The following is a 25,476-nucleotide window of genomic DNA, read 5'->3' on the forward strand; positions in this document are numbered from 1 at the left end:
GGAATACATTTATGAAGTTAGGGACTTCCTACTTTGTTTTGACACTCAAGAAAGACATTTTTTTCCCCAAAGAAATGTATACAAACAATCAACTTTAAAATTCACTTGAATTTTTAAAGTATTGTATGCAGTGTTTCTGTAGGTCATATAAAAATGATTAGTTATTCAAAGAGAGGGTTGCTGCAAAATCAAGGTGCTTGAAATGCTGACCCAATTGTATTGGAACACACCTGTGCTGGAGAGGACAACATCACGATGGTGCCTGCAAGCCTGTCATGGGCAGGACCTGAGCTTTATTGTGGGCTCCTAGGGGATGGCGGTTGTAGGTACAGAGGAGAAAAGCAGGTTGGAGCTTAGTAACTTCCCAACAGGCAAAGCTGCCCACGAATGACACTACTTCCCTTTCCCATCATTGTGTGTGTTCAAGCAGGGACCACGTGATCACTTACATGGGAGATTTGAATATCCAGTGGATGAAAGGATGGGGCCAGATGATGCTCAAGGTCCTTTTAGTCCTGACGTTATATGGTATCTATTAAAATTAATCTCCCTAACCTGGACACAACAGACCAACATACCTACAGTTAGTGGTTTCCATAGCTCACATGGATGGGTTGCCTTCTGGGTGCACCCTTCTGAGCATTTCACCTGAATTCCCACATTCAACCCTCAGAACAACGCTCTGTGCCACCTTGTGTCATCTCCATCTTACAGAGTTTACATTCTAGAGAGTAAGAGGGTGCAAACACCAATGAAACAGGGCAATGAGGTAGACTGCGGCTGGGCAGAGTGTGGTGGACGTCACATCACATGGGGGGTCAGGCAAGTCCTCCCTGAGGAAGAGACATTTGAGACCTGAGTGCTGAGAAGGAGCCACTCAGATGACAGCCTGGGGGTGGGGGAAGCATTCTGAGCAGGGGTGACAGCGTCAAAGGAAGAGGCCACCTTCAGTATCGAGAACAAAGCTGCATGGACTGTTTGCTGAGCCAGGAGAGCTGCGCTTGCAGGACACAGTCTCTCTGGACAAAGAGAACTGCTGACCTTACACAGGGTTTAAGGAAGCACAAGGTTCAAGGATTAGCGGACTTTCAGGGTCACTTAGAAACTGATGGCGCTTTAGTTGAGGAGGTGAGGTTACCAGAGCAAGGCCGCTGCTGATGAGCATGATTTAGACGCCTGGTTTGGAGGCGAGGTTACTGAAGCGAAGTGGTCACGAATCACTTCTGGCACTTATTTGTGATTGTGGCCAAAGAATGGTCATATCTTTTCTGGGCTTTGGAGTCGTGGCAGGCAAGCATGGAGGCGTGCCACTCAGATCCACCTTCACGAGAGGACCGCTGCCCAGCTGTGAGGGGTGGAGGTAGCTGAAGTCTGCAGCTGGTACTTTCTGCAGGATCCACTGCAGACTTCGAGATGAAGACACACTATTCTCAGAGGGTCCCTAGGTTACGACAGAGGGAGGCAGTGGGAGTGGACAGTGTGCTTTGTTTTGGCATCTGCAAGCCAAAGACTGAGCAAGGTGATGGCACAAGGACTTAGCCATTTCTGTCTGACTCAGGATCCTTCTTATAAACAGTCGTGGCTCTGGAGCTCCCTGGTGCGCTGGCAGAGGCTTTATCAGATCTGTGTTGCCATCCAATAGCTACCCTGCCCAATCCCTTTTCCTTTCAGAGGTGTGACTTCACCAGACATCTTTTGTACTCCCAACTCTGTCTCAGCATCGAACTGGCACAACTGGTATCAGAGTGGCCCAAGATCGTGGGTGGTAAGACAGCATTTTGGAACTGGGTCAGTCACTCACTGCCTGGCTGGTTAGGAAGCCCCTGTCCAGGGGGTGGACAGGTCATGTGTAGACAGCTCCTGGCACAAGTAGGCTGTCTAGTTATTAAAACTTTAGTTGAAACAGCAACTTAGAAGGAATGCGATGACTGGTGAATGATTCAGGTGTTTTAAAAATTGGGTGCGGTGGATGAGTACAAGGACAGTGGACTTGCATGGTTATTACTTAGCTGGATTGTTGTCCTGCAGGTGGATAATGAAAAAAAAAAGCTAAGGTCAATTAACAAAGAATTTTAAACTAATTATGAGGGCAAGAGCCTCTTGGGTAGCTTCCTAGGAAGTCCTCACCTCATGCAGTAGGCAAGCACAGGACTGGAAGGGAAAAGTAATAACCAAGAACAAAGATTCAGCCAAGCCTGATTTGTCATGTCAAGGTCAGGACCAAACCTGGAACAGGAAATGGGGACATGTAGTGGATGCCCTCAACAGTTTTGACTGCCTAGAAGTTTCTGAACATTCTGGGCCTGCATCCTCCCCCCGTTAAGAAATGGACGATGTACCAAGGTTGCAGCCTAGCCAACATGTACCGGCAGGGGCCGGGAGAGGACCCTTGGGAATCCGTTCTGAAGGTGCTCAGTCATAGGCGCCAGGACACAAGCCTGGATAAAGGAAAGTTTATTGACTTGGGGATATTGCTCAGGATACAGGATTTAACACCCTTAGGGATGAAAGGGAGAGAAACCCCAGGGGATGCTTAGGGATGCTCCTAGTAGTCTGAAAAAATGTGATAGAAATATTGAAATGCCTGAAGTGTTGGGAGAGGAAATAGAGGAAGGAAGGAAAAGGCGGGTGGAGGGGCGTGCTGGAGTAACTCTGTCACATGAGGCAGGAAGGCCCCTCAGGGGATTTTTGACTTAGTCCTTTGGGGCTGCTGTAACAGAAGACCAGCCTGTGTGGCTTAGACCACAGACATTTATTTCTCACAGTTCTGGAGGCTGGGAACTCTAAGATCAAGATGCTGGCCGAGTCAGTACCTGAGGAGGTCTACCTCCTGTGTCCTCACATGACGGAGAGGGAGAGAGAGCGCTGGTCTCTTTCTTCTTGTAAGGACACTGCTCCCATCTTGGAGACTCCAATCTCATAAACCAAATTACTTACCAAAGGCCCCGTCTCCAAATACCATCATCTTGGGTGCTAGGGCTTCAACATATAGATTTGGGGTGGGGGGCACAGTTCAGTTCAGGGGTGCCCTTTGTACTCCTTGCTCAATTGTAACTTGAATGGACAAGTATAGCAGCCCTGGTCTGAGAAGGGTTCAGCTCCTAGGATCTCAGGCCCCTCAGGAACAAGAGCTTGGTTCACACCATCAGGAAAGCCCTTAAGACCAGCAGAGATGCAAGGTGAGGGTGAAAGGAATTTAGAGTGGAGGAGGTGGCTGAGGAGGACTGGCTGTGTCCTGGAGACTACGTTCAGGAAGGTGCTGTAGTTGGTCCCACCAAACTCTTCATTTACAACTTCTGCTCAGGAAGAGAAGTCCACCAGGGCCCTTGGAGGAGTTGCTTTCCACATGTTTATGGGGGAGCAGATCTGTACAGTGCAAGGGGTGGAGTGTGGCAGGCATGGGGATGTGCCACTTAGATCCCCCTTTGAGAAAAGACTTGCCATGCAGCTGCAGGAAGTGTGCTGAGCTGACAGCCTCTAACTGTTGGCTTTCCCAGGGTCCACCTTAGCTTTCAAGCTGAGACCACCCTATACTTAAGGCAGGAAGGGTTGGTGGCCAATGACTTCGCTAAGCTATGAAACTGAGGGCATGCTCTTCTCAGGGTGGCCTCTTGACAAAAGCCAAGCAAGGCCTGGGAAAGGATCGAGCTGTTTCTGTCCAACACAGGACTTCTCTAAGGAGTGATCTTTTCCCCAGAGTTCCCCAGCAGGTGGACTCAGATCAGCACTGCAGGGTGAGCACTCTCCCTGACCCACCCTCCATCCTTTCTTCCTTTTCAAATGTGTTACAGTGTCTCCTTCCTGAGGAACCTAAACCAGCATAGAAATACGGGCACCTTCCTTCTTAATATCTAAAATAAGGCTCTAAGGCCTAAAGTAACATCTGTCCAGGGACAGAAGGAAGGAGAATGAGGCCAAATCTTGAGTGAGAGGGAATAGTGGCAGATCTTAAAGGCCACAACAAGGAGTTAGAATCCTATTCCAATGGTCACATCGTCTTTGGAGGGTTTCAAGTAGGGACGTGCTATGAATTGTTTCTAAAGCTGCCTTTGTACGGCGAAGTGAGGGTGGTTTAAGATGCACAGTAAATGCAAGAAGACCAGCTGGGAGGCCTCTACAGTGGTCTGGTCAAGAGATAACAGTCTGGACCTGAGAGGGAGCATTGGAGCTGGTGAGAAGTAACTGGATTTGTGATACATTTTGGCAACATCGTTGCCGTGACTAGCTTTTGGTTTCGATGTGGGGGTGAAAAGAGACCACAAGGATGAGCCTGGTCTTGGAGCCTGAGCCCTTGCGTGAATGGTAACATCCACTGATAAGGTAAAGAATTGGATACGTTTAAGTTTAAAACACCTCTAAATGCAGATTCTGAGTAGGTAGTTGATATACTAATCTGGGGTTCATGGATGAAGTCAGGACAGGAGACACTTGGGAATTACCAGAATATATAATATTAATGTCATGCTATGGGATTAGAAGCAGTCACCAAGGGAGAGGGTAGCTTGAGAAGAAGGCTAAGAACCAAGCCAGGTCACATCAGTAAAACCTTCCTTGTTTCCCAATACTACAAAGCAAACCCCAAATTGCTTGGGACGACATTCCGGGTCTTCTACATTCCTGCCCGAGACGACCTTTCCAGTCTCAGTCCCCACTATGTTTTTCTAGAGACTTCCTAGTTTAACTCCTTGGTTTCCTCTTGACACTTTGCTTCTGTGCCTTTGCTCATGCTATCCCCTGTTTGGAATGCCTGTCGTTTGCCAGCTTCCCTTGCCTGGCAAAACCCTCCTCGTCTGCACAGTTGGCTCAGGTTCACCACAGCCAACCCCTCTCTTACCTTCCTCTGACATCTCCATCACCCAACTGCAAAGCAGGTGAAAACGACTTACCCAGTGGGTCTGGAGGTAGACAGCCCAAGGCTGGGGCAGTGACTCCATGCTATCAGTGGATCAGGCTCCTTTCTCCTCTGCCTTCCACAACGTGTGGCTTCCATCCTTACTGGTGCCTCAAAGGGTACGAGGGTACTATTCCTCCTCCGGCCTCCCATCCATTCTACAGATACAAGGAGGAAGGGGATGGCACCCATATAAGGAAAGCAATGTTCCTGGAAATTCCCAGACTACTGCCCATGTCTCATTGGCCAAAACTGCCACACACACAGCCCTTGACTATGGTGGGTGGGGATGGGGGGTAAGAGATGTGGTCTAGTGTTTTAGTTGGTGCTTTACCAGCCTGAATCAATTCCAGGTGTTCTGTTGGTAAAGGAGAACTCGATTAGGGGTGGGTGGGGAGCAGGGTCTGCCGTGTTCTTCCTTTTCTCTACTCTGATGCTGCTATATGTCTTATAGGCTAGTTCACTGTAAGTCTTTTTCACTAGGTTTCAGGCACTTTAGTGATCTCTCGTCCACATTTTTCTGTCTTGGAACTCTCTTATCCTTACCTAGCACGTAAGAAGTATTTAATAAAGGGCTTTCTTTCAATGCTGAACAAATGACTAGAGATTGCTCTAGTCCTTGTTCTGGGAATAAAGGCTGGCCTGTGTGGAAGGTAGTTTAGAGCAGATCACTGAAACAAACTATGTTACAGTAACTGAATAAGGACCTCAAGCATCGGGTCCATGTTTTATTCCAAAGACCCTCCTTCCCTGCCCTCCCCACCCCCAAACAATATCCTAATGTCTATGAAAGTAAATTATCCTATGGCGCTCATTTCATGATGGAATCTCAGCAGTATAAACAATGACTCACCTACAATTAATGCGCTGGAAATACATTAAGGCAGAACCCATGAAGCCAATCCTGTTTCCTCTGTCCTCCTGGGATGTCCACCCCAGAGCTGGGCATGGTGTTGGACAGGGAATAAGATGGAGATACAGAAATGCCTCCTTTTCTTTCTTTGTCATTGAGTCCCCAAACAAATACACTCTCATCCCCACATGAGAAGCAACAGTTTCAATCAACAGTCTTCAAAAATAGGAGAGCAGGAATCAGATGAGTTGAGGCTGTTTTCCAACGGACAGACCAAATGGTCCTGTTTCTTGCCCAACTCTTAGAAAAAATAAGGTGGAACTAACTTAGCCCTGGGGCTTCTGTCTATGACTCTCTGGTGCCTAATGTCTCAGGGTATAAGGAAGGGTCATTGAGTCTACACTCACTGAGTTTTTAAATATCATTTGGTTCTTAAACAGTAGCAAGCCCCACAGAAGAATAAAGTAGCAAATCTGAAGATGCGATGTGGTTCAGGGATGAGTCTAGATTCTTGTCTCCCTGTATTTCATCCATGCTGTGAAATGTTCTTGCATCTCTCCACATGTCACATCATCTGAACTCTCAGTCAATACATTATTGGGATTTTATTCAAAAGTCCATAGGACATTATATAGAGTTGCTTTTCCGTATGTCCTTTTAGACGGCACCATCCACAAAGTCTGTGATGTTCTATCTCCTCTCTGTTGGGTCCCCACCTCCCACAGGCACCTTCTGGTCATCACTGCTGTTCTGTTTGTATCCAGGAAAACATTCAACAGTTCTGTACAAGACCTATCTCATCATTCAGAAATGCATGTACAAACAACAACAGAAATGGTTCAAATGTTTCCTTTACAACTGTTTTATTCAAAGCAAATTTAAAACCCTAATATATTTTTTCCTTTAAAAAATGGAGATTTTAAAAAAAGTTTTATAATTAGTTTTGAGGGTGCATATCTTATCTTCAAAATAAACGATTTATATATTAAATTTGATATCCACGTACATTCTAATCTTTTTTAGGTAGCCATGGTAAGATTTCATATTCAAAAGCCAACACCACTTTTTCTAAAATTTAGAAAAAAAGCTTCTTGTGCCCAATGTAGCAGGCACTTGCTCCAAATGGTAAAGTCCTTTTGCCCTTGGCCAAATGGCAGGTCTTGATCTCTGGTTGTGTGAAAAGACATGATTTGTTTTCTTCAGAGAATGGAAGGAGTCTTAATTCCTTAGGTTTGTTTTTGTCTCAAAGATGTGTCTAAAATGAGTATCTAATGTTTTATTGTATAAACCTTATGATGATTGCACCTGTGCAGTCCAACTTATAGATATTTTCATACCAGAAAAGATGACAATTGGCAGCTGCATTGGGTTTAGGCCAATAATCTCAGTATTCTCATCTTAGGTCCTTCTGATGGAGGAGACAAAATTCTGATTTTATTTAACCAACAAATGAGAGTCTATGTACATGGCAGTTGGGAGGAAGTGGGGGAAGGGGGTCACAAGAATATCACATAAAAATAAATACTTTACACACTTTTCTTCCATGTCTAAAAGTGTTAAAATTCTAATTGGCTAAGATTAGAAGGTAATTAGCCAATTCAATTATTTATAAAAAAAAATATAAAAACACACAAACCAAATGATGCAAAAAAAAAAAAATCTTTTTAATCTAAAAACTCATTTCCCAGGGCTAATTAATAGTGAAGCCCTGCCAGTTTTTGTTTATTTGACTAATAAGAGCTATTCAGTATTTTCTTCAAAGTAAGAGAATATATAATAGATTTTGATAGACCTTTCTAAATGAGGACATGATACTGCAGGCAGTTCAAGGAAAAATAGCCATAATTTTTTCTTTGGTATAACCAAAAGGATATCCAAAAGTTAGCAAATGTTGACATTTCAAGTGATGAGAAATTGCCAAATGGAAGTTTAAACTCTAGTTTAAAAAAAAAAAGGTGTAAAAGGAAAAGCTCAACCCACAGTTCTGTAGTGCAAGTTTTTAAATTTAATTCTGAAAATAATTTTATTTAATAAGCAGGAGACAAATTCCAGCAGTGTATCACTCAGTCCTCTCCCCTGCTCTCTCCTCTCTTACCCTCTCTGTATGTGCACACCGGCATTTCAGTTCTCAAAGGAGGTCTCAGCTGCTACTCCTGGAGGAAAGTCATGAAAAAAAATTACCCACATTTCTACAGATCAGGCTGAAAGTTGTGTGTCTGTGGCTGCACAGCAGCGGACTCCGTCACAGCATTGCCACCGCCACATGTCTGTCATTTTTACAAAAAAGAAACAAAGCCTTTTTTCCCCAGAAAAAGTACCTGAACCAATTAGTCACTTAGCCCTTTCCCAGCTTTTGGGGTTCACCACACGGCTCACCTCGAAAGCACACCTGTACATATCTGCATGTGTTCTGTGCGTTCAGAACCAGCAAATCAACCACCTCTTTCTTATAAGTAATGGTCCTCTCCCTTCTGGAACTCACTAATTCCCATAAACATAATACTTTTAAAGCAATTACCACTTCATCCAGAAGATCCCATTACTCTCCCTAGTTTAACTCTGTCTCTCGTTTCTGTACATGCTGTTTGTGTGTATGTGTGTATTTTTTTTTTTACATAAAAAGCGTTCCAAATGCACACACACACACACACCCCCTCCACGCCCACCCAGCATTTAGCAAAAAAAAAAAAAAAAAAAAAAAAATCTTCCCCAGGAAGCACCTTCAGAAGTTAAGCTTCTACTTGCTTTTTAGCCACAGGGCAAGTGCCGAGTTAAGTCCTAAGCCCTCCCCTTCCGCCGCAGGGCTGGCCGAGCCCGGCCCACAGCGCAAACCCTGCGCAGGAACCACGGACAGGGCAGCGCAGGGTACCTGCCAGGCTTCCTACAGCCATGTGCTGCACATCTCCCCACATCACCTGGGAGGTTCCCATTCTTGCCCCTAACTCCCTTCCCTTGGAGGACCTCCACGTTGTTCTGAGAGATCCCTCCCCGCGGCACTGGCCGGCCCCTCCATGGGGCCAGGAGCCTGTGCCCCCAGCGAGGCAGCGGGCTCCACGCCACAGAACAGGCTGCTCTCATCCATTTCATACCCCGGCAGTCCATCCAGCGAACATCCCCTTTCAGCGCCCGGGGCCCGGGGAGCTCTGCTGTCTACGGCCTCCGTGGTTTCCCCTTCGCCCTCTGAGATCACCGTCATGGGGCTGCTCTGGATCCGGTTCCGCACGCTGTACCTGCTGCTGGCAGCAGAAGGCGGCGTTCGACTGCGGCCATACCTGGGGCCGGAAAAGGACAGACTCCGAGGCATCAAGCCTCGTTCTTGGCCCACTCCTCCTGGGCCCTTCTGTTCTTGCTTGGGGAGCAGCTTGATGGACTCTCGGGGGTGTCTGGCCCCGGCTCCGACCTTGACCTCTGGAACCTAGGGTCTGTGTTCTTGAGCATCTCCGCTGCGGACATGCGGGCACTAGTGTCTGACCGACTCCCCTTTTTCAGCAGCAGGGCTTTAAAGTTGTCACTGCTGGTGCTGCTTTTCCGGACGCTTCTCTGAATGGATCCCACTTGTTTCTGGGAGGCCAGGCTGGGGGCAGCACCAGTGGGTGTCACTGGTGGGGAGGGAGAATGATTTCGGGAGTGGTCATCCTCTGAATCTTTACGGCCAAGGACTTTCCTCTTGGACCTGAGATTTAATAACATTAAGATAAAGGTTAATTCCCAGTGGGTCGCTGGATGTCAGCCACAACCACTCTGCTTCTCTTATCCCATACTCTGCTCACCGTCTATTATTTTTACTATGGAAAGTTCCAAACACTCAGGCAAAAAGAATAGTTCATTGTATTACCATGTGTGCCTGTGACCCAGCTACGATAATCATTAACTTATGGCCACCCTTCTTTCATTTCCACCCTCAATGGATTATTTTCAAGCAAATCTCAGCCATCACATTATTTTCCTTTGGATAGGGCAATTTCCAAAGTTTTAATAATTACCACTTATCATTTACCTTTCCTATACTGGACTGATCTGGAGTGAATTTCCCGATGCTGGCCATCCTTTCTTTCTACTCTTCCATTTCTTGTTTGGTGCCAGCACTTGACTGGGCCTAACAGACAAGCCAACTCCTAGAATACCCGCTCTGCTGAGACAGGCCCCTGTCTCAGGTTCCAGAACAACTCCACAACTCTACGTTCTCAGTCATTCTAGAGCTTGGCATAAAACCAGCCTTCCTTGGCTCTTATTGGACCATATGTCAACTCCTAGAAATCCAATTTTCTGGAAGACAAGAGTGAACCCTCCACACCAGGTCCTGTTCCCTGACTGACTTCAGAGAACCTCTAACTGATCGAGAAAATGTGAGGGGTGCGGGTAGAGTGTGAAACAGGGGAGGGGCCTTCAAGGAAAGTTAAAATTGTCTTGGGGCTATTTCTTGCCCTCATTCTCTAAGAATCTCCCCTAATGTGTTTCCTACTGAGAGTGAATCAGAGCAAATAAAGCAGATGAGCCAAGGGGCCCCTTGCTGGCCTCTTCATGATAACTCAGTGTGTGAGGAATCTCTCAGCTAAGTGTAGGTGGACTTGCTCTGTGGAAACTTGATATATTTAATAAAATAAAGATGTGGGCCTAGCTCCTTTTCTGCTAGGAAATTCTAGAATACACAACAAGTAAAGGTTGAGACGATGCTATCTAAACATAGAGATTGAGAGCTGAATCTGAGCATGACCAGCTTCTAGCTGTGTGACCTGGGACCAGTGACTTATCTATGCTGCGCCTCAGTTTTCCTACTTGTAAAATGGGAGCGGTGATGCCAACCTCACAGGTTTGTGAGGATTCAGTGAGACAGATGACCTCTGGAGCCATGCTGACCTGGGTTAAACCCCACTGCTAAAGCTTCCTTGTTCTGTGACCTTAGGCACGTTAAAGTTTCTGATCCTGTTTCCTGTCTGGTAAAGGGGAATAACAGTAAACAGCTTGTACTTGTTAACAAAGGTAAACGTAGAAGCAGCCATAAAGTGTCAGGCGTAGAGCAGGTGCTTAACCATCCTCTGAGTGTCATTTAGGGAGAGATCACTCTCCCTTCCTGCCACTAGGCCAGGCTTCAGCGCTGGTTTACATGCCCTGCACAGCTAGGCACGGGGAGGGCGGGCCCACGGTGGCTGCCCCAGGCTTGGTGCTCCCAGGGCTCTCTCCACGCTTCTGGCCAAAAAGAAGCCACCAAAATGGAAGCCAGGAAGTGGTAAAAACCCAATTAAGAGGCTGAATGGTGGCCAGAGCTGACACGGTGCCAGCCCCCTTGGGAGTGCAGGGACTGGCCTGCGGTTCTCTGGTTGTCAAAGAGTGGATACCAGAGAAGGTATCACATGGCGCAATACAAGAAGCAGGAGCTGATGGAGTGTGTTTCCATGTACAGCATGTGTCTTCACAGTTTATACTGTTTCCGCAGGCAGAGCTGCTCTTCTGACTCCTGCAGGTATTGGTTTGTGGTATAATTTTTTTTTTTTTTGGCTTTTAAATGGAGAGGGTGTGCTGAGCTCCATCTAATAAGCCACAGCTATACCTGGTTAAAGCTATGGCCTTTAACTGTAGATTCAGAATAAAGAGAGGAGATGGGGATTTATAAAAGCATTGTTGTTTCTCAAGAGCAACTGCCCCCTTAAATGAGAATTAAATCTAAATAGGTAAATTCTCTGCATATAAGTATATATGTATATACACACATATACACTATACATATATACATATAAATATATATGTATAATATATATTTACACAAATACATATATATATATATATATATATATATATATATATATATATACACACATAAAATATGTGTATTCCTAAGGAAGATGGCTAGGAAAAGTGCTTAAACAGTTAACACTGGCTTAAAAACTAATTATTTCAATAAATATAAAAACTTCACACCTCAACTGGTGTTCCACATTTTCCATCTGGCTTTAAATCTGAAGTGAATTAATTTGCATTATAAAATTTAAAAGCTGTTTCAATTTAGATATTCTTTCCATTAAGTTATTAGCTTAGGTGCTGAAGGATATAAAATAAAGCCCTAAAAATCACAGATCTTAGATGGGTTCCTATTATGCTTGCTAATATATTATCTAAAACTATATAACTATGTACCCAAACAGAAGTCAGCCTGTGTCCTTGCTCTCTCTCTGCAATCCATACCCTGCTCAGTCTTTACTTGTATCATGTGTATGCAGAACAATACAGACTGGCCAATTTCTACATCTGCAGTGGAAATTTTTTAGTGCCTCAAGAAGGTTGCCAAAATAAAATATAGAAGAGAACTTCAGCATTTTTTTTAGGAAATGTAGTAATTTGGCCCCACAACAGTTGGGTTTCTCCCTGAGACCAAGTATTTAGTACACAGAGCCACTAGGCAACACATCTTCTCTGGATGCTATTTTAGATATATATGCCTGCATGTTTAGCACCTGGCACATACCAGACCAAATGAAAGACACTGAGCCTTGGAAGGATTTTTTAACAGTTAAATTCCAATTGGTTCAGCTTAATTCAGAAAATACATATGGAGTGCTTATTAGGGTTCCAGCAGGATTAATGTTAGAAACATCTGTGTAAACCTCTAGAAATGCACTGAAGTTGGTTTCAAAGGATGTGACATTTTTCATTTCCTTGTTTGGAGGAATAACTTGATATCTAGCTACATTTTTATTTCTAATGAGAGCAAAGGGACCAGTCAATGTTGAAGAGGCAGTCTTTAGGGTCTGTTGGGCCATTATACCAATACTGGAGCAAAGAGATAAAGAATATAATTCTTGACAAACACCTTAATTCACCTGCTGGTTTTCCCCCACCCACCCAGGTCAGATGTTTACATGGAATCTCAGGTAGGGACTGGCACAGCTAGTGCTGTCCATGTCACGCAATAACAGTCTTTCTAGGTAGATTCCAAGAATTGGGAAAACATTCCTGACACAAGGTTACTCACTAAGAGAATCAAATGATTTTATAGATGTTTAGTTTCAGGAGGGAAAAAAGGCACCTTGATTCAGGGCAATATAAGGCCTTGGCAGCATGGGGGCATTCATCTGAGTTATCTGAAAACACTGTGTTAAAGAATCTTAGAAGGCAGCAAAGGGCTTACATAGCACATAGTTTAAAAAGTACTTGTGCAAATACAATCTTACCCGTTTTTACAATGACACTGTTGTGGGGGTGCTCGTAGCCAGAAAAAGGAGGCAATAAATAAAAGTTTAGGGCTAAATCATGTTCACTCTTCAAGGTGATCACATGTAAAAAGTGTAACAGTTCAGGCAGTTAATTTACTGTTTTGTTTTGTTTTAAACTGAATAATTTTGGATGCCAGTAGATGGCACTAGCAGTATAGAGTAACAAGCGGATTTATTTCCTCTTGCTCCTGCTTAAAAAAGATGTACTCTTTTACTGAAACATTTAAGTGGCCAAAGAAATTACACTATAAGATTCTAGTTTTTCTGTAAAATGAAAATGATAATAGCAAACAAATAAAACACTGTTAGGAAAGAAGAAGTCCTGTAGAGCTAGTCTGTGCATCTTAAGTCCACAGAACACAGCCTCCTTCATCCTGGACTCGACCACTGGCCACTCTAGCCCAACTCTTGTAAATACCCTGTCATATGACGGACACTGCATTTCCTGCTACTAAGAGCAGTGCTGACCAAAATCCATCAGCATATTACGCCTCTCTCTCCCACATTATCATAAACATTATTGGAACAAAGGAAAACAGAAATTGGAGTCAATGAAAATAAAACTATAGAAACACTAAAAAAATCCACAATTAAGTTAATGAAGCCTAATTGGGGGGCAGAAGAAACCTCAAGAAAGAAAAATACATTGAGAAAGGGTTTGGAAAGGGGGACTCATAAAGCAGATTCAAGTAAGGAGTCTGAATACCTGTGAATAGCTGCAAAAAGGTCTTCTGTGGTCCGGGGTCTACTGGGGGTCATCACCTCATCACTCCCGTCTTCCTTAAGGAAGTCACAGGCCTCCGAGGAAGAACCGACTGTGTCCGTCTCCCGCACCCCAGCTATGAAGCAAGCAGGCAGACGTGAGATGCATGAGCGGTTTGAATTTCAGTCTTTAGCCAAGCTCCCAAATATGCTTCCCTGTCATTCTTGACAACGTGAGAACCACAGGGAGAGGCAGTGGGGTCTGTAGTTTGATATTTCACAAAGGTGGGGAAAATGACATGAGCATGACAGTCAAAGCTCATGCTCTGCTGTTAAAGTCTAGATGAACTCTGACTAAAATCTCTCAAATGTTGTTGTTACAGTTCTTTGCATCTCTCCAGGAGATTACTCACTGATATTTAATACTGAGCCTGCTGCCGATCACCCTCCCCATCACCACCCCACCTCTATTGTCTGCCCTTTTGTAAGCCCTACCCTTAGATCTAGATTTTTAAAACAATTTTCATACAAATGTCAAGTTGGTAACCTAAGTGCCAGGCAGCACAGGGAGCCCACATATTGCTGGCTTGAACGTGAACAAGCACCAGCGCTATTCGCCTCAGCTGCATACGGTCAGGGGGAACAAGAGAAAACCATACTCACGTCCTGGGTCCTGCAGGGACAGATCGCTCTCCACGCTGCCCCCGGTGCCCGGCTCCTCCTGCGTGGGGGCTGGCAAGGCATCAGGCTGCACCATGGGGACATTGGCTTCCACTCTGCCCAGGGACTTGGATCCTACAGCTCCTCCGGCAAGAACCGAGCTGCCAGAGTCGGACTCATCGGAACCTGCCCCGTCTGCACAACTCTCTTGTGCCTCTCCTCTCGTGGGGCTGGGTGATACTTCGCTCACGTTTTCTGCGGGCTCCACCGTGAAATCTCTCTGTGGAGGTGGCACCAAGAGGAATAGTTTGGGCTTCTTGGAAATGGGGGGCGGCTTCCTGCTGGGCGATGGGCCAGGAGGCTCATGGGGCGGGGTGGGCCCAGGCCCGGGTCCAGCCTCTGCATTCCCGGCGCGGCTTGGGCCGTGGCTTTGGAGGCTGCGCTCGGCCGCACTGTCCTGGTGACCCTGAGTAGAGCTCTTGGCAGGAGACAGGAGAGAGCTTGTTGCGGAGGCAGGCTGGCTTTCACTCTCCATTTCATTTGTGCTATTTCGGGACTTCAGGAAAGCAGATGGCTTTAAATGATACTGGGGAATGACTGGAGTTGGTTTTTCCTGAGATGCGTGTTCATGAAACAGTGCTCCTTCGGTTCCTGAGTTCTTCTTCACTGGCCTCAACTGCACCATCTGCAGTGCTTCTGTGGTGACCAGTGGCATGGGGGGTCTGCTGCCCTCCTCCTTGGTGGAAGGCTGCCTGCAAGCCTCCTGGGAGGGCTCTGGCTGGCCAGATTTTTTGAAAGGCCTGGCATCTTTCATCAATTTGGGGTCAAGGGGTGGGGCAGGTGGAGGCACTGAGGAGGGTAAGGCAGGTGGTGGAGGTGGCAGAGAAGCAGATGAATCCAGAACAAGGGGGCTAAGTGCCGTGGGGGGCGGAGGAAAGCAGGCATCGGTTTGGGGACAGAGGGGAGTAAGAACTTCTGGGGGTGGAGGGGGAAAGAGGGGGGAGCGAGGCAGAGGGGAGCCCTCAGGGGAATCTGCCACAGGAAGAGGAGGAGGGAGGAAAGGAGACTTGTCAGCAGGACGAGGAGATGGAAGAGAGGGCAGAGGAGGAGCGGCAAGGGGAGACACCAACACCGAATCCAGCTTCTTCATAGTTCCGCTTCCTTCTGTAGAAGTGTTCGAGGAAAGAGACGTGGAGGAGGAAGAGATGGATACTGAAGATACCAGAGAAGACTTCCTTTCTGGTACCTTGGGCTTGGGTTTCCCCTTCCCATTGGCTGGTGACATTGATTTTAAAAACACAGGCACAGGGGTGAGTGTGGTGGGTGTGTTCGACTGGCTGGAATACCCACTGGACGGAGAAGTGACTCTGTGCGACTTCTCCGGCGATGTGATCTTTGGTTTGACTGTGCCACCGGGCACTTGGGGTATCGCGGCCCTGGACCCCTCTGGGAGCTGGTGGCCAGGCCCATTTCCAGGTGGCGCCGCAGTGCTGTTTGAACCTCCCCGACCTGGGTTCCCGGGGTCTTCCTGCACGCCCGTATAGTCTATGTAGTAACCCCACGGGTCTGTGTACTCGGACCTGACGCTGCTCGTGTCGCTCTGTGCCGGTGTGACCCCGCTCAGGGAGTAGATGTTGGGGGTGGTGGCGGAGGTCAGGCTGCTGCCCGCGCTCACTGTGCTCTGGCTGCGGGAGCGAGGCAGCCAGGGCTCTTCGAAGTCGCTGCAGGGGCTCTGGGAGGGCGAGGTGCCGCCCTTGTCGGGGAGGTTCAGCTGCAGCGAGTGCTGGAGCGAGGCGATCAGGCTCTCGTTTAGCACCTGCCCGTGAGACTGGACGCTCTTCTTGGGAATCCTGCGCAGAGAGTCAGTCCGAGAGGGCGGCAGGGGAGGCTTCTTCGCTTTCTTCAAAGAAATGCTTCGCGAAAGGGATTTGTCTTGGTAATTTGCCCGGTCCCCTGGGTTATTCTGAGTTCTTCCATCAAAAACATTAACCACGCTGTGCCTGGGGTTCCCCAGGCCGTCGCTGCCACTGCACAGGTTCCCAGAGTCGGTGTGCAGAGACGGGCAGTAGCCATCGTGGTCCTCTGAATACACAGACCGGGCGTCATCTCTGTTGGACGTCTGGTCCAAACTGCAGCTGCTCATGTTACTCCCAGGAGTGCAGTAACCGGGAGTCGCCACACGTGGCTTCAGTGGAGACGCCCGCCCATTCCCCGAGGCGTTGTACTCCCAGGGCTCCGAGCTGCCGAGCCCCCTGCCGCCTGAGTAACTGGACTCGCTCCTGCCATCCACGTCCTGTGGGTGGGCGGGGAAGCTCAGGCTGTTTCTACAGTTATAGGCCATGGCCTGGGACCCATTTTCCCGATTTCCAGCATTGAGAGAGACCGTGGAATCACAGAGGGACAGCAGTGCGCTTGCACTGGAGGAATGGGGATCCGAGGCCTGTGAAAAAATGGTGGTGTGCCCCTCAGTCCAGTTACCACTGGGAGAATGATGAGCTTCTCTGTGCCTGGAGAGGGGGTGGTCCCTGGATTTGATCTTTGTGTACGAAGATGAGCTGGTAATCTGACCGTCCAGCTGCCCTGAACTCTGAGCAGTGTGAATCACAATAACCTCGGAAGAGGAAGAGAGTGTGGCATTTGGGATGATGCTGGTGGAGTAGGTGGCGTGAGGAGAAACCACACACGCCGGGCTTGTCACGTTCTCAGCCTCAAAGTGCCTCAGCTCCTGGGATTTGGGTCTCAAAGGTGTCCCAGTCCTTGAGGCACCTCTTGGATGCCCTAAGTCTTCATCTACATGTGGGTGACCCTGCTGGTAGGGGGAAGTGCCGTCCACGTCTTCTGCAGAGCCCAGGTCGCCCAGCCGTGGCTCGAGGGACTGAACGTTTGCCCTCGCTCCAGACCGCGGAAGACTGTGGAAACCAGCGTCACTGTTGAGGCGAGAAGGGAACACGATGCCCGCAGAGTCGCTCAGCACAGACATGTTCCCAGAGGAGCCTGAGAAGTGGCTCATCTGGGCGGCAATGCCTTGCCCCTTCTGTGCTCGGATTCTCCTCATTGAAGGTGGTACCACTTTCACTTCCTCAGTCTGACAGCTGGAATCCCTGGTTTCTGAGCGCTGCCCGGCAGCTCGACAGCTGCCAAGCCTTCCTAGTGTAGAGTAGTGGTCTGGGGTGAACACTGAGTGACCACCATCATCTTGGCCAGTGCCCCCAGAAGCTGGAGATAAAGCAGAAAGAGGCTTGTTACCTAAAAAGAAAAATCAGTGTCTTGGTTCATTACCTTGATCCCTTGACCTCTTCTGACTCTGCTCTGTTGTACTTAAATCTTTTCTATTTGATCTAATTTCTTTTTTCCTGTGAGCATGTAATTAAGTAGTTACAATAGCTCCCAAAATGAAAATTCTTATTATCAATTTCATGTACTTCTCTAAATGTGTTCTTCAAATCCAGCTACAGATTAAGCGCTGCATATAGAATTCCCAGGTACTTCCTTTGAGATCAAGGCTGAGTGTTCCTTGGAAGATTTACTTTTTAAATAACCTCCTTTTGGTAAAGATATGAAGGTAGCCTCTCACCCACCAGATGACTGCACACAACATCTGTCAAGCGGTGACTGTCTTTCCCAAAGACAGATGAATGCAGCAGTTCAACAATAGGGCTACAGAGATACCATTTATAAGGGGTACTGGTGTAAAACAGTGTTAATTACATTTTTTTTTTTAATGTCAGAAGGAAATCCTAAGAAAAAGAAAGATGATTTACATGCCCATCTGTGTTTCAAACATTTCATTATCCATCTTAAGCCATTATCATCTGTCTGTTGGTGACATTCAAAATTCAATAGCAATCTGTTGTGTTCTGGTGGGGAAAAAGCAGCAGGAACCAATCCAGTGAACATTTCCTCAGATTAGGGTTATTCATTTCTTGGAGCTTTACAACCAGAGAGAACAGTATGTTTGAAAAAAAAGAAGAAGAAAAGAAGAAGAAGAAGAAGCACGAGGCAGGGTGCACAGGGAGGGAGGGTAGTGGATGAGAAAAATCCTTAAGTGTAGGTGAAGATTTCAAGCTACCTAGGAAAGAAGAGAAGCTTAAAGAAAAAAAAAAAATGAAGCCAAGAACTTACCCAAGTGTATACAGGAAAAAAAATCAATCCATGCATAGTAATCATTAGGACAAATCCAATTTTGAAAAAATAGTAGCAAAACAATAACTCTTTCTATGTTGTCATTATCCAACAAGGACCTGAAAATATCTCAATCACAGGCTTCGGTGAGGCATGAGAATTGAGCACCCACTGGCATCCCTGTTCACCTGGTGGTGGGTGGGATTCCTGAGATCTCCCTCCCTGCCCCGCTTAAATTAACCATCACATGGCACATGTCTCTGACTGGATAGAACAGCTCAGCCAAATAGCAAATGGCGGCAATGTTCTTGTATCAACCGCACAGGAGATGTCGCCCTACAAGGAAGGCTGCCCAGCATAAGGCCCTTTCCCTTACTGTGGTGATGGAGAATCATTTTTGTATTTGCATCTTTGGTAGAGAGGATCTATTTCTTCCTCCTCCCCTCTGCTAAGCACGCTTACTGCACATAGACACTCACACGTGTACCTATGATGTTCTCCCTCAGAAAGAGGGGAAGTGGGCAAAAGGGTAGAAACAGAAGAAAAATCTACTTTAAGGTAAATAAAAGGTACGAGTTTTGCAGTTTAGTATTTTAGAAGGTGGGGGGTTGATCTGTAAGACTGTATCAGTTTGCAGCAGCTCAATTCCAAACATTCAAGATATCTTATTCCATTCTGAGATAGATTTTGATATCTTTTTCTTTCAAAATTATAGCAATTTGTACATGGGGTCAGTGGTAGATTATTAAATGTCTTTAAGGGCCATAAACAAAGTCGTGAGTCTCTTAGGTAACAATTTTGTGTGTGAAACCATTCTAGGCTTCTGAAAATGGGAATACAGCCATTTCTTCATCAGCCATTTCTTCGCCCAATAAAACTTTCTTATTAAAATAGCAATGTTTTTCTAAAGACCTTAAAAATACATAAAAAAACCCTCATGTATTATTTATTGTAGGGACCATCATCAAAGTTCTGTTCCCAAAACAGATCCTCCAATATTTTCACAGTACAAAAAGTGTGACAGTATTACAGGACAGAGATAAATGCTATCCTGATTAAACAACAAGAATTGCAAAAATGGAATTACTAACAAATATAGACCACTCAGGTCACTGTTAAAAACCTTGATGGGATTTACCCTATTTTAAAATAATTACATATTTTTTCTTTTAGTTATTATGTAATACTATAAGGGATGTCCAATTAAAAAAATAGTATGTAATCAAAAAGGACAGAAACCTACAAGTTAGCTTTATTTAAAGTTTAGTGTATGAATTTTTTAAATGTCTTGTCAGGTCTAAAGTAGTGTTCTTAGTACAAACCAGCAAAAATTATTCAGAAGGGAATTCCTTCAAATAAGGCCTTATCTGCTTGGGGAGTATATACTAGAATAAGTTCCAAGTATCCAAACTACTCAGTAGCCAAACATAATTATATACCAACAAAATAATTCCATCTAAAAGATAGGATTCTAAAACATGAAACCTCGTAACAGGTTGTTCAAATACATTTCTACGTACACTTAAGATGAGAGTAAAGTAAAATTCAGAAATTTTGCCTGAGTTATTTAAATGGAAGGCAACACAACATTGTAAAATGATTATAAATCAATAAAAAATGTTAAAAAAAATAAATGGAAGGCAACAAATTATAAGCCGTAAATATGCTTTAAACAGAAAATATCATACCTTGATTTTAAAAAATTATATATTGACTAGTCTCTGTGGAGTCCACTACAGATTTTGAAGTAAAAACTGCATACAATTAAGCACAATTAACTGTCGAATTCTGGAAGCATCCCTGGCTAGATTTTAAAAATCCAAATCCAAAGCCCCAGCAACTTGGGCAGTGTTCAGTGGACAGGTTGCATCTTTCCTAGTGAATATCTTCCATATAATCATATTGTTTAAAATTGAATTTGTCTGACACAGCCATCCTCCCCTATGCTTTAAATCTAAAGACTAATTTTTAAGGAAAATATGAAGGTCTGTTTTTGATCATCCTTCGTTAGGTTGTACAGAGCTTTCAAATCAGACACCTTACATATAAGTATAAAATATCAGGAGAAAGGACAAGGTCAAGCCCTGCCCAAGTGAACAGAGGAAGAAAAGATATGATCCAATTTTTTTTTGCTAAGTGTTACTGCATTCAAATACTACTTTCCCTTACTCTGTGCACTAGTCCTTCCCACTAGCCCATCTGTGAAACTAGAGTGGTTGTCTAATTGTCTTTGAAAAACCAAAACAAAACAACTTAGATAGCTGTTAGTTACAGCCACTTGGATTGCTACAGATGTTAGCTGGCTGTGTCTAACTTGGATAGTAACTTGGCTGTGTCTCAGTTGACCTCCAGTGGTGACCCAGGTCGTGTCACCGACTGTGCAGTGACATCAACGGTCTCCCATCTGGCAACCCTCCCAACACAGACGACGTGGGGAAAGCGACTTTCCTCTGTTACGGGTGAAAGAGAAATGAATGTGGGCCCAGAGACTCTACCACTGGTTTTAAAAATATTAAAATTACAGAAGATATGATTCACCTAGCTGGTCAGAGCATTCCAGTAAGGTCAAAGAGGCAACTGAGTTACTGGCTCCATACTGGTTGGGTTCAGTCATAAAAGTGGTAAAAGTTCCTAATTCTGAGGTTCTAGAAGTCATATTACATACAGACAGATAGATAATTCATATTTAATACTTATGTGTATGTATTTTTATCTAGGTCAAACTATTAGACCCTTTGCACAAAGCCATCCCAAACCTACCCATTTTGATTGGAAAGCCACTTAAATGTTTGAAACACCAACCTTGTTATCTTACAAAGGGCTGCCTTTAAAGTCACTTTTTTAGGTTAAGGCACATCTCCTAAAAAGATCAGTTAAAATATAAATGTTATGTGAGTAATGTAAGAAATTAGCCCATTAACATCTACTGAATGTTCTAGTACAGATTATTTTTTCTCAAATTAGTTAGCTGTCACCTAAAGGAAAGAGAGAGAGAAAAAAAAGAGTCTGAAAGAATGAAATACAGGATACAGAAGCCTGGTCCACTAAAAAAAGCAGCTGTGAGGGCATGAACGAAAGGCTAACTTCATAAACCCTGTGGATGTAATCTTGCTTTTGTTTGTAATAAACCCCTATGTCACGGGAAATGATGAGCACCTGTCTGTCATCTGGGTCATTGGAGTTACCTAGAGCAGAGGAAAGGTGTCGCTATTCTTGTCCCATTGTTGTTACAGTCTGGAAGGCAGAGAACACATACTGTAGGGCTGGATGGTGGTAAGAAAGAAAATGCCAGGTAAAGAAGAGTGAGCCTTGCCTCCCTAATACAGAGCATGTAGGTAGGGATGCTGGGGGACAAAAAAACACATAGGAACAATATCTGTAGCTTCTGGAAACTGAAATGCTACCTCAAAGCGCTGTAACAGATACATCACTGTTGCTAGGATAAACTTATTCTGCCTAAGAGACTAATAGGCAAATCTAGAAATAATGATTTTGAGTTTCTAGAGTATAGCCCTCAACAGCAAACACTAAAAAGGTCAGGTGAAGTAATTATAAGGAATTAAGTCCACAGGTTGGCCAAAGAGAAAAAAGGCAGGTTTTGAGAGACGTACTATTAATTTCCATACAATAATTATAACAGCAGCTATTATGTTTATAGTAGTACCAGGCACCAAGTGCTTCACCTGTAAAAATTTATTAAGTCCTCAAACAACCCTATGAGGTAGGTTCTATTAATATCACCAGCCACAGGTTTTCAAATGAAAAAGGAGACTGAGAGAGGTGAAGAAACCAGCAGGAGGCCACCCAGGGCATAAGTGGCAGGGCCAGGGTTCAGATCCAGACAGCTTGGCACCAGAGTCCCTGCTCTTGGCCTCGGCAGACATTCCTGACAGGCCACGAAGAAACAGGGAGAGGAAGTGAATGTAGACAGAGAAGAAAGAAAGGATCATCAAAAGCATATATAAAGATAGGCAGAAACAAAATGGATGTGTGAATAATGAAGTAAATAACCCTCTCCACCAGCCAAAAGAAATTTTTTGGTTGTTTTCTGTTTTTATCACAGGTTGCAAAATACTGAATCAAAAAGCTGTGGACTAGTTTCACTGGAAGTACCACTGAGGCGTTATCCATCACTGATCACCATTTCCTGCTGTCCTGGTATTTACTAGCTATGCTCCATTGCTGTCTCTTCGATGACAAAATGCCATCAATATTGTCAGTATAACTAACGAAGTCCACATTTATAATCTGAAGTCCTAGAGTGAGCTTTTGGTTTTAAGAAATCTTAAACTGTAAATTTAATTGTGGAGATGCCCACTGTGCAAGGTACACAGAGATGATGACATTATTGTAAATTTCTACCATCCCCGTTGATAGTTTTCATATACACTCTTCCCTTTACCTTCCCATCCAAATTCAATACATCATCTGCTTGGGGTATTAAGATCTGTACCCAATGCCACATTCAGGAAAGAAGCTGGCCCTCTGGGGCACCAAAAGGCTATCAGAATGTATCGATTTTATAAGCACCACCGATGAGGTTAGCGTAGTACTGGTGAGTAGCAATGAGGGGCAACAGAATACAGTTCTGATGAGCCATACCTAGCTCCTTCTGTATGCTGTCAGGGACTCCTGTAATAGTCTTTCTCCTTTTGACTTTCTTCGGTCGTCTTACCAGAGTGTCTGTGTAAATTAGAGACCGCCGAAGGCTGGCCTGGCGATCGAAATTCTCCCCTAATGTAGAGTAGCAGAACAAGCAAAGCAATGTTATTCTCAAGCAAGCTGACACCATGCACTTTCTTCCAGCAGCTCGTTGTAAAATGATAAGAAGGTATTAATAATGATGTTAGCCAGTCAAACGATGATGAATGAATGCTGAAGGGCAAAAAAGGAAGGAAAGCACATTATCGTCATAAGGCTGTTTTCCAATTTCTCTGCATGTGTGTCCTTCCAAAGGAAGCACCTGGAGCTCATTTTCAAATGAGCTGAAGTGGCAAATGCAAACTGGTGACTAACACGCTGGGAGAGTGATTTTACGTAATTTAAAAATGGATCCTTTTGGAAATGTTTCACAAAGGTCTTCTGGTCACCAAAATCACGCTTTGTATCAGCGTGTATGCAGTGCCGTCAGTGAATATATTTGATTCATCCGGTCATCTCCAGAGATGTAATGCCTTGTCCTATGGGATGAAACAAATAATCAAGAATTCATTGCATGAAGAGCTCTTTCTTCAGTCAAGGAGGCTGATAATTTGGATAGACTGTGGTAGTTGCTATGGTGTGAGATACAACGATCATGAAAAAGGAAAAGCCTTATAATGATAAAGTACTTTTATCACAATGAGACCCAGTAGCACTGCTGTTGTTAAAGCTGAACTGCTTCTCGTTGCTTTGTAATCACTTTTTAAAGCTGATCTGAATTCAGACATTTCAGGTAATGTTGCAATCAAACCGAGAATACCACATCCACAGGGCTTTTTGTTTCTTTCTAGTGTATAAGCTGTGTGATTAACACACCATGAGAAACCATAAAATAATAACGTATTGGTTATTGACTGGTCTGCTTTAAATTACTTGCCAGTTTAGTTAAAGAACGTTTTATAGCATCGACCTTGTTAAATGGTTCTTCTCCTCCAAAAGAGATTTTAAAAATACATACATACACACAAAATACATACTTTTATGTTGTAAGAAAAGTATAAAAATTATTTATTCTTTTTAGCAATATTAACACACATTCAAAGTGGGTATATTGTGAACAGTGTATCTTCTATTTTAATAGGGAAAATTGTGACTAGAACCGATAAGGCTCTAACCAAAAACAGGAGAAAAGTGCTGAATGATCAAAACACATTTCACCTACAAAGCAACAAACTTAAATAAATGCTTGCCAGCTTTTAAATGCTTGCAACTTTGTTCCTAATGGAGAAAAACATAAATGATTTAGAGAAGACACTGAAACACCAGAAGGTACCATCACTGTGACAAAGGGGTCACCATGTACAACAGCATACATGGCTCTTATAAGGGGCAAGTCAGGACTTCAATGGTCTGTTAGTTCCCTGTAGCAGAGGAGAAACATTTTCTTGTATCAAGCCATCAAGAATGGACAAAATATTAATAGACAGTTGCATTTAGTCTTCAGTTTTGCTTTCTAAACAAAAACAAAAGATAAACCACCCAACCTCCAAGGAAATTAAGAAACAAACCGTGAGGATGGACAACTAAGAAACACACCACTAGTGGTGCCGATCTTTCCATCCTGCACTGTGACCTAGAAGGACTGTCACCCCTGTCGGACTATATGTTTTTGGAGGGTAGGGATCATGATCATGTACCTTAGTGTCACCTGTGGCATGCAGCTCAATGCTTGACACAAAGCAGTTATTCAGTAAATATCTATTGAATTGAGAGGAACTGAATTATTCCCCTGCATTGAAAAGTGGCATTAGTCAGTCATGGTTACTACTAAGAAATCCATTTAGCTAGCTCAAACATCAGTACAAAGGCAGTCTGTAAGAACTGTTAAAGTATGTTTACTCTTTCTATTTATCTTCCAGGTGGAAGAGTTGTTATCCCACATGACAGATTATGGAATATACTCATATTTACATTTTATATTAAACGTTTTTTCCTCTCCAACTCTGAGAACATGGTAAGTCCCCACAGGACTATGACTAAAGGGATTAACTCCATTTTCAAGCCAGTGGCTCATTGTGCTAATGTTCTACCTCTATGCCTGGTGAGCATGTCTCTGGATTTGAAATAATATATTCATCAGAATTCTTCCCCCTGCCAAACTGTACTGAAAACCAGAGGACCAGTGTTCATTCAAATACATGAGCACATGACAATGCCCTACAGGAAGCTGCGCTGTTATGTCGAAAGGTCTTCTAGGGCTTTAGAAACGTGTCATTTAAAGAGCAGGAAACGGTATAACCTATGTCAGTTCAACCACTAAAAGTAAACATTTTAATTTAATGCCTCTTTATACCAGAATATTAGAAAAAGTACTTCTTTATGAAATATACGTGTGTATA

The 25,476-nt window shown here is 44.4% G+C and overlaps 1 protein-coding gene across 1 annotated transcript in view; it reads right to left on the minus strand.

The window, feature by feature from the left end:
• Positions 1-7,150: 7,150 nt before the first annotated feature.
• Positions 7,151-25,476, minus strand: part of NHSL1 (NHS like 1) — a 58,347-nt gene continuing 40,021 nt past the window's right edge. The window contains 5 exon segments of the mRNA XM_032485022.1: positions 7,151-9,056; positions 9,059-9,417; positions 13,659-13,791; positions 14,318-17,530; positions 23,039-23,170. Of these exon segments, the coding sequence (XP_032340913.1) occupies positions 8,683-9,056; positions 9,059-9,417; positions 13,659-13,791; positions 14,318-17,530; positions 23,039-23,170 (4,211 nt within the window). The 3' untranslated portion in view covers positions 7,151-8,682.

This window comes from Camelus ferus, chromosome 8 (assembly GCF_009834535.1).
Source record: "Camelus ferus isolate YT-003-E chromosome 8, BCGSAC_Cfer_1.0, whole genome shotgun sequence".
Lineage (NCBI taxonomy): Eukaryota > Metazoa > Chordata > Mammalia > Artiodactyla > Camelidae > Camelus > Camelus ferus.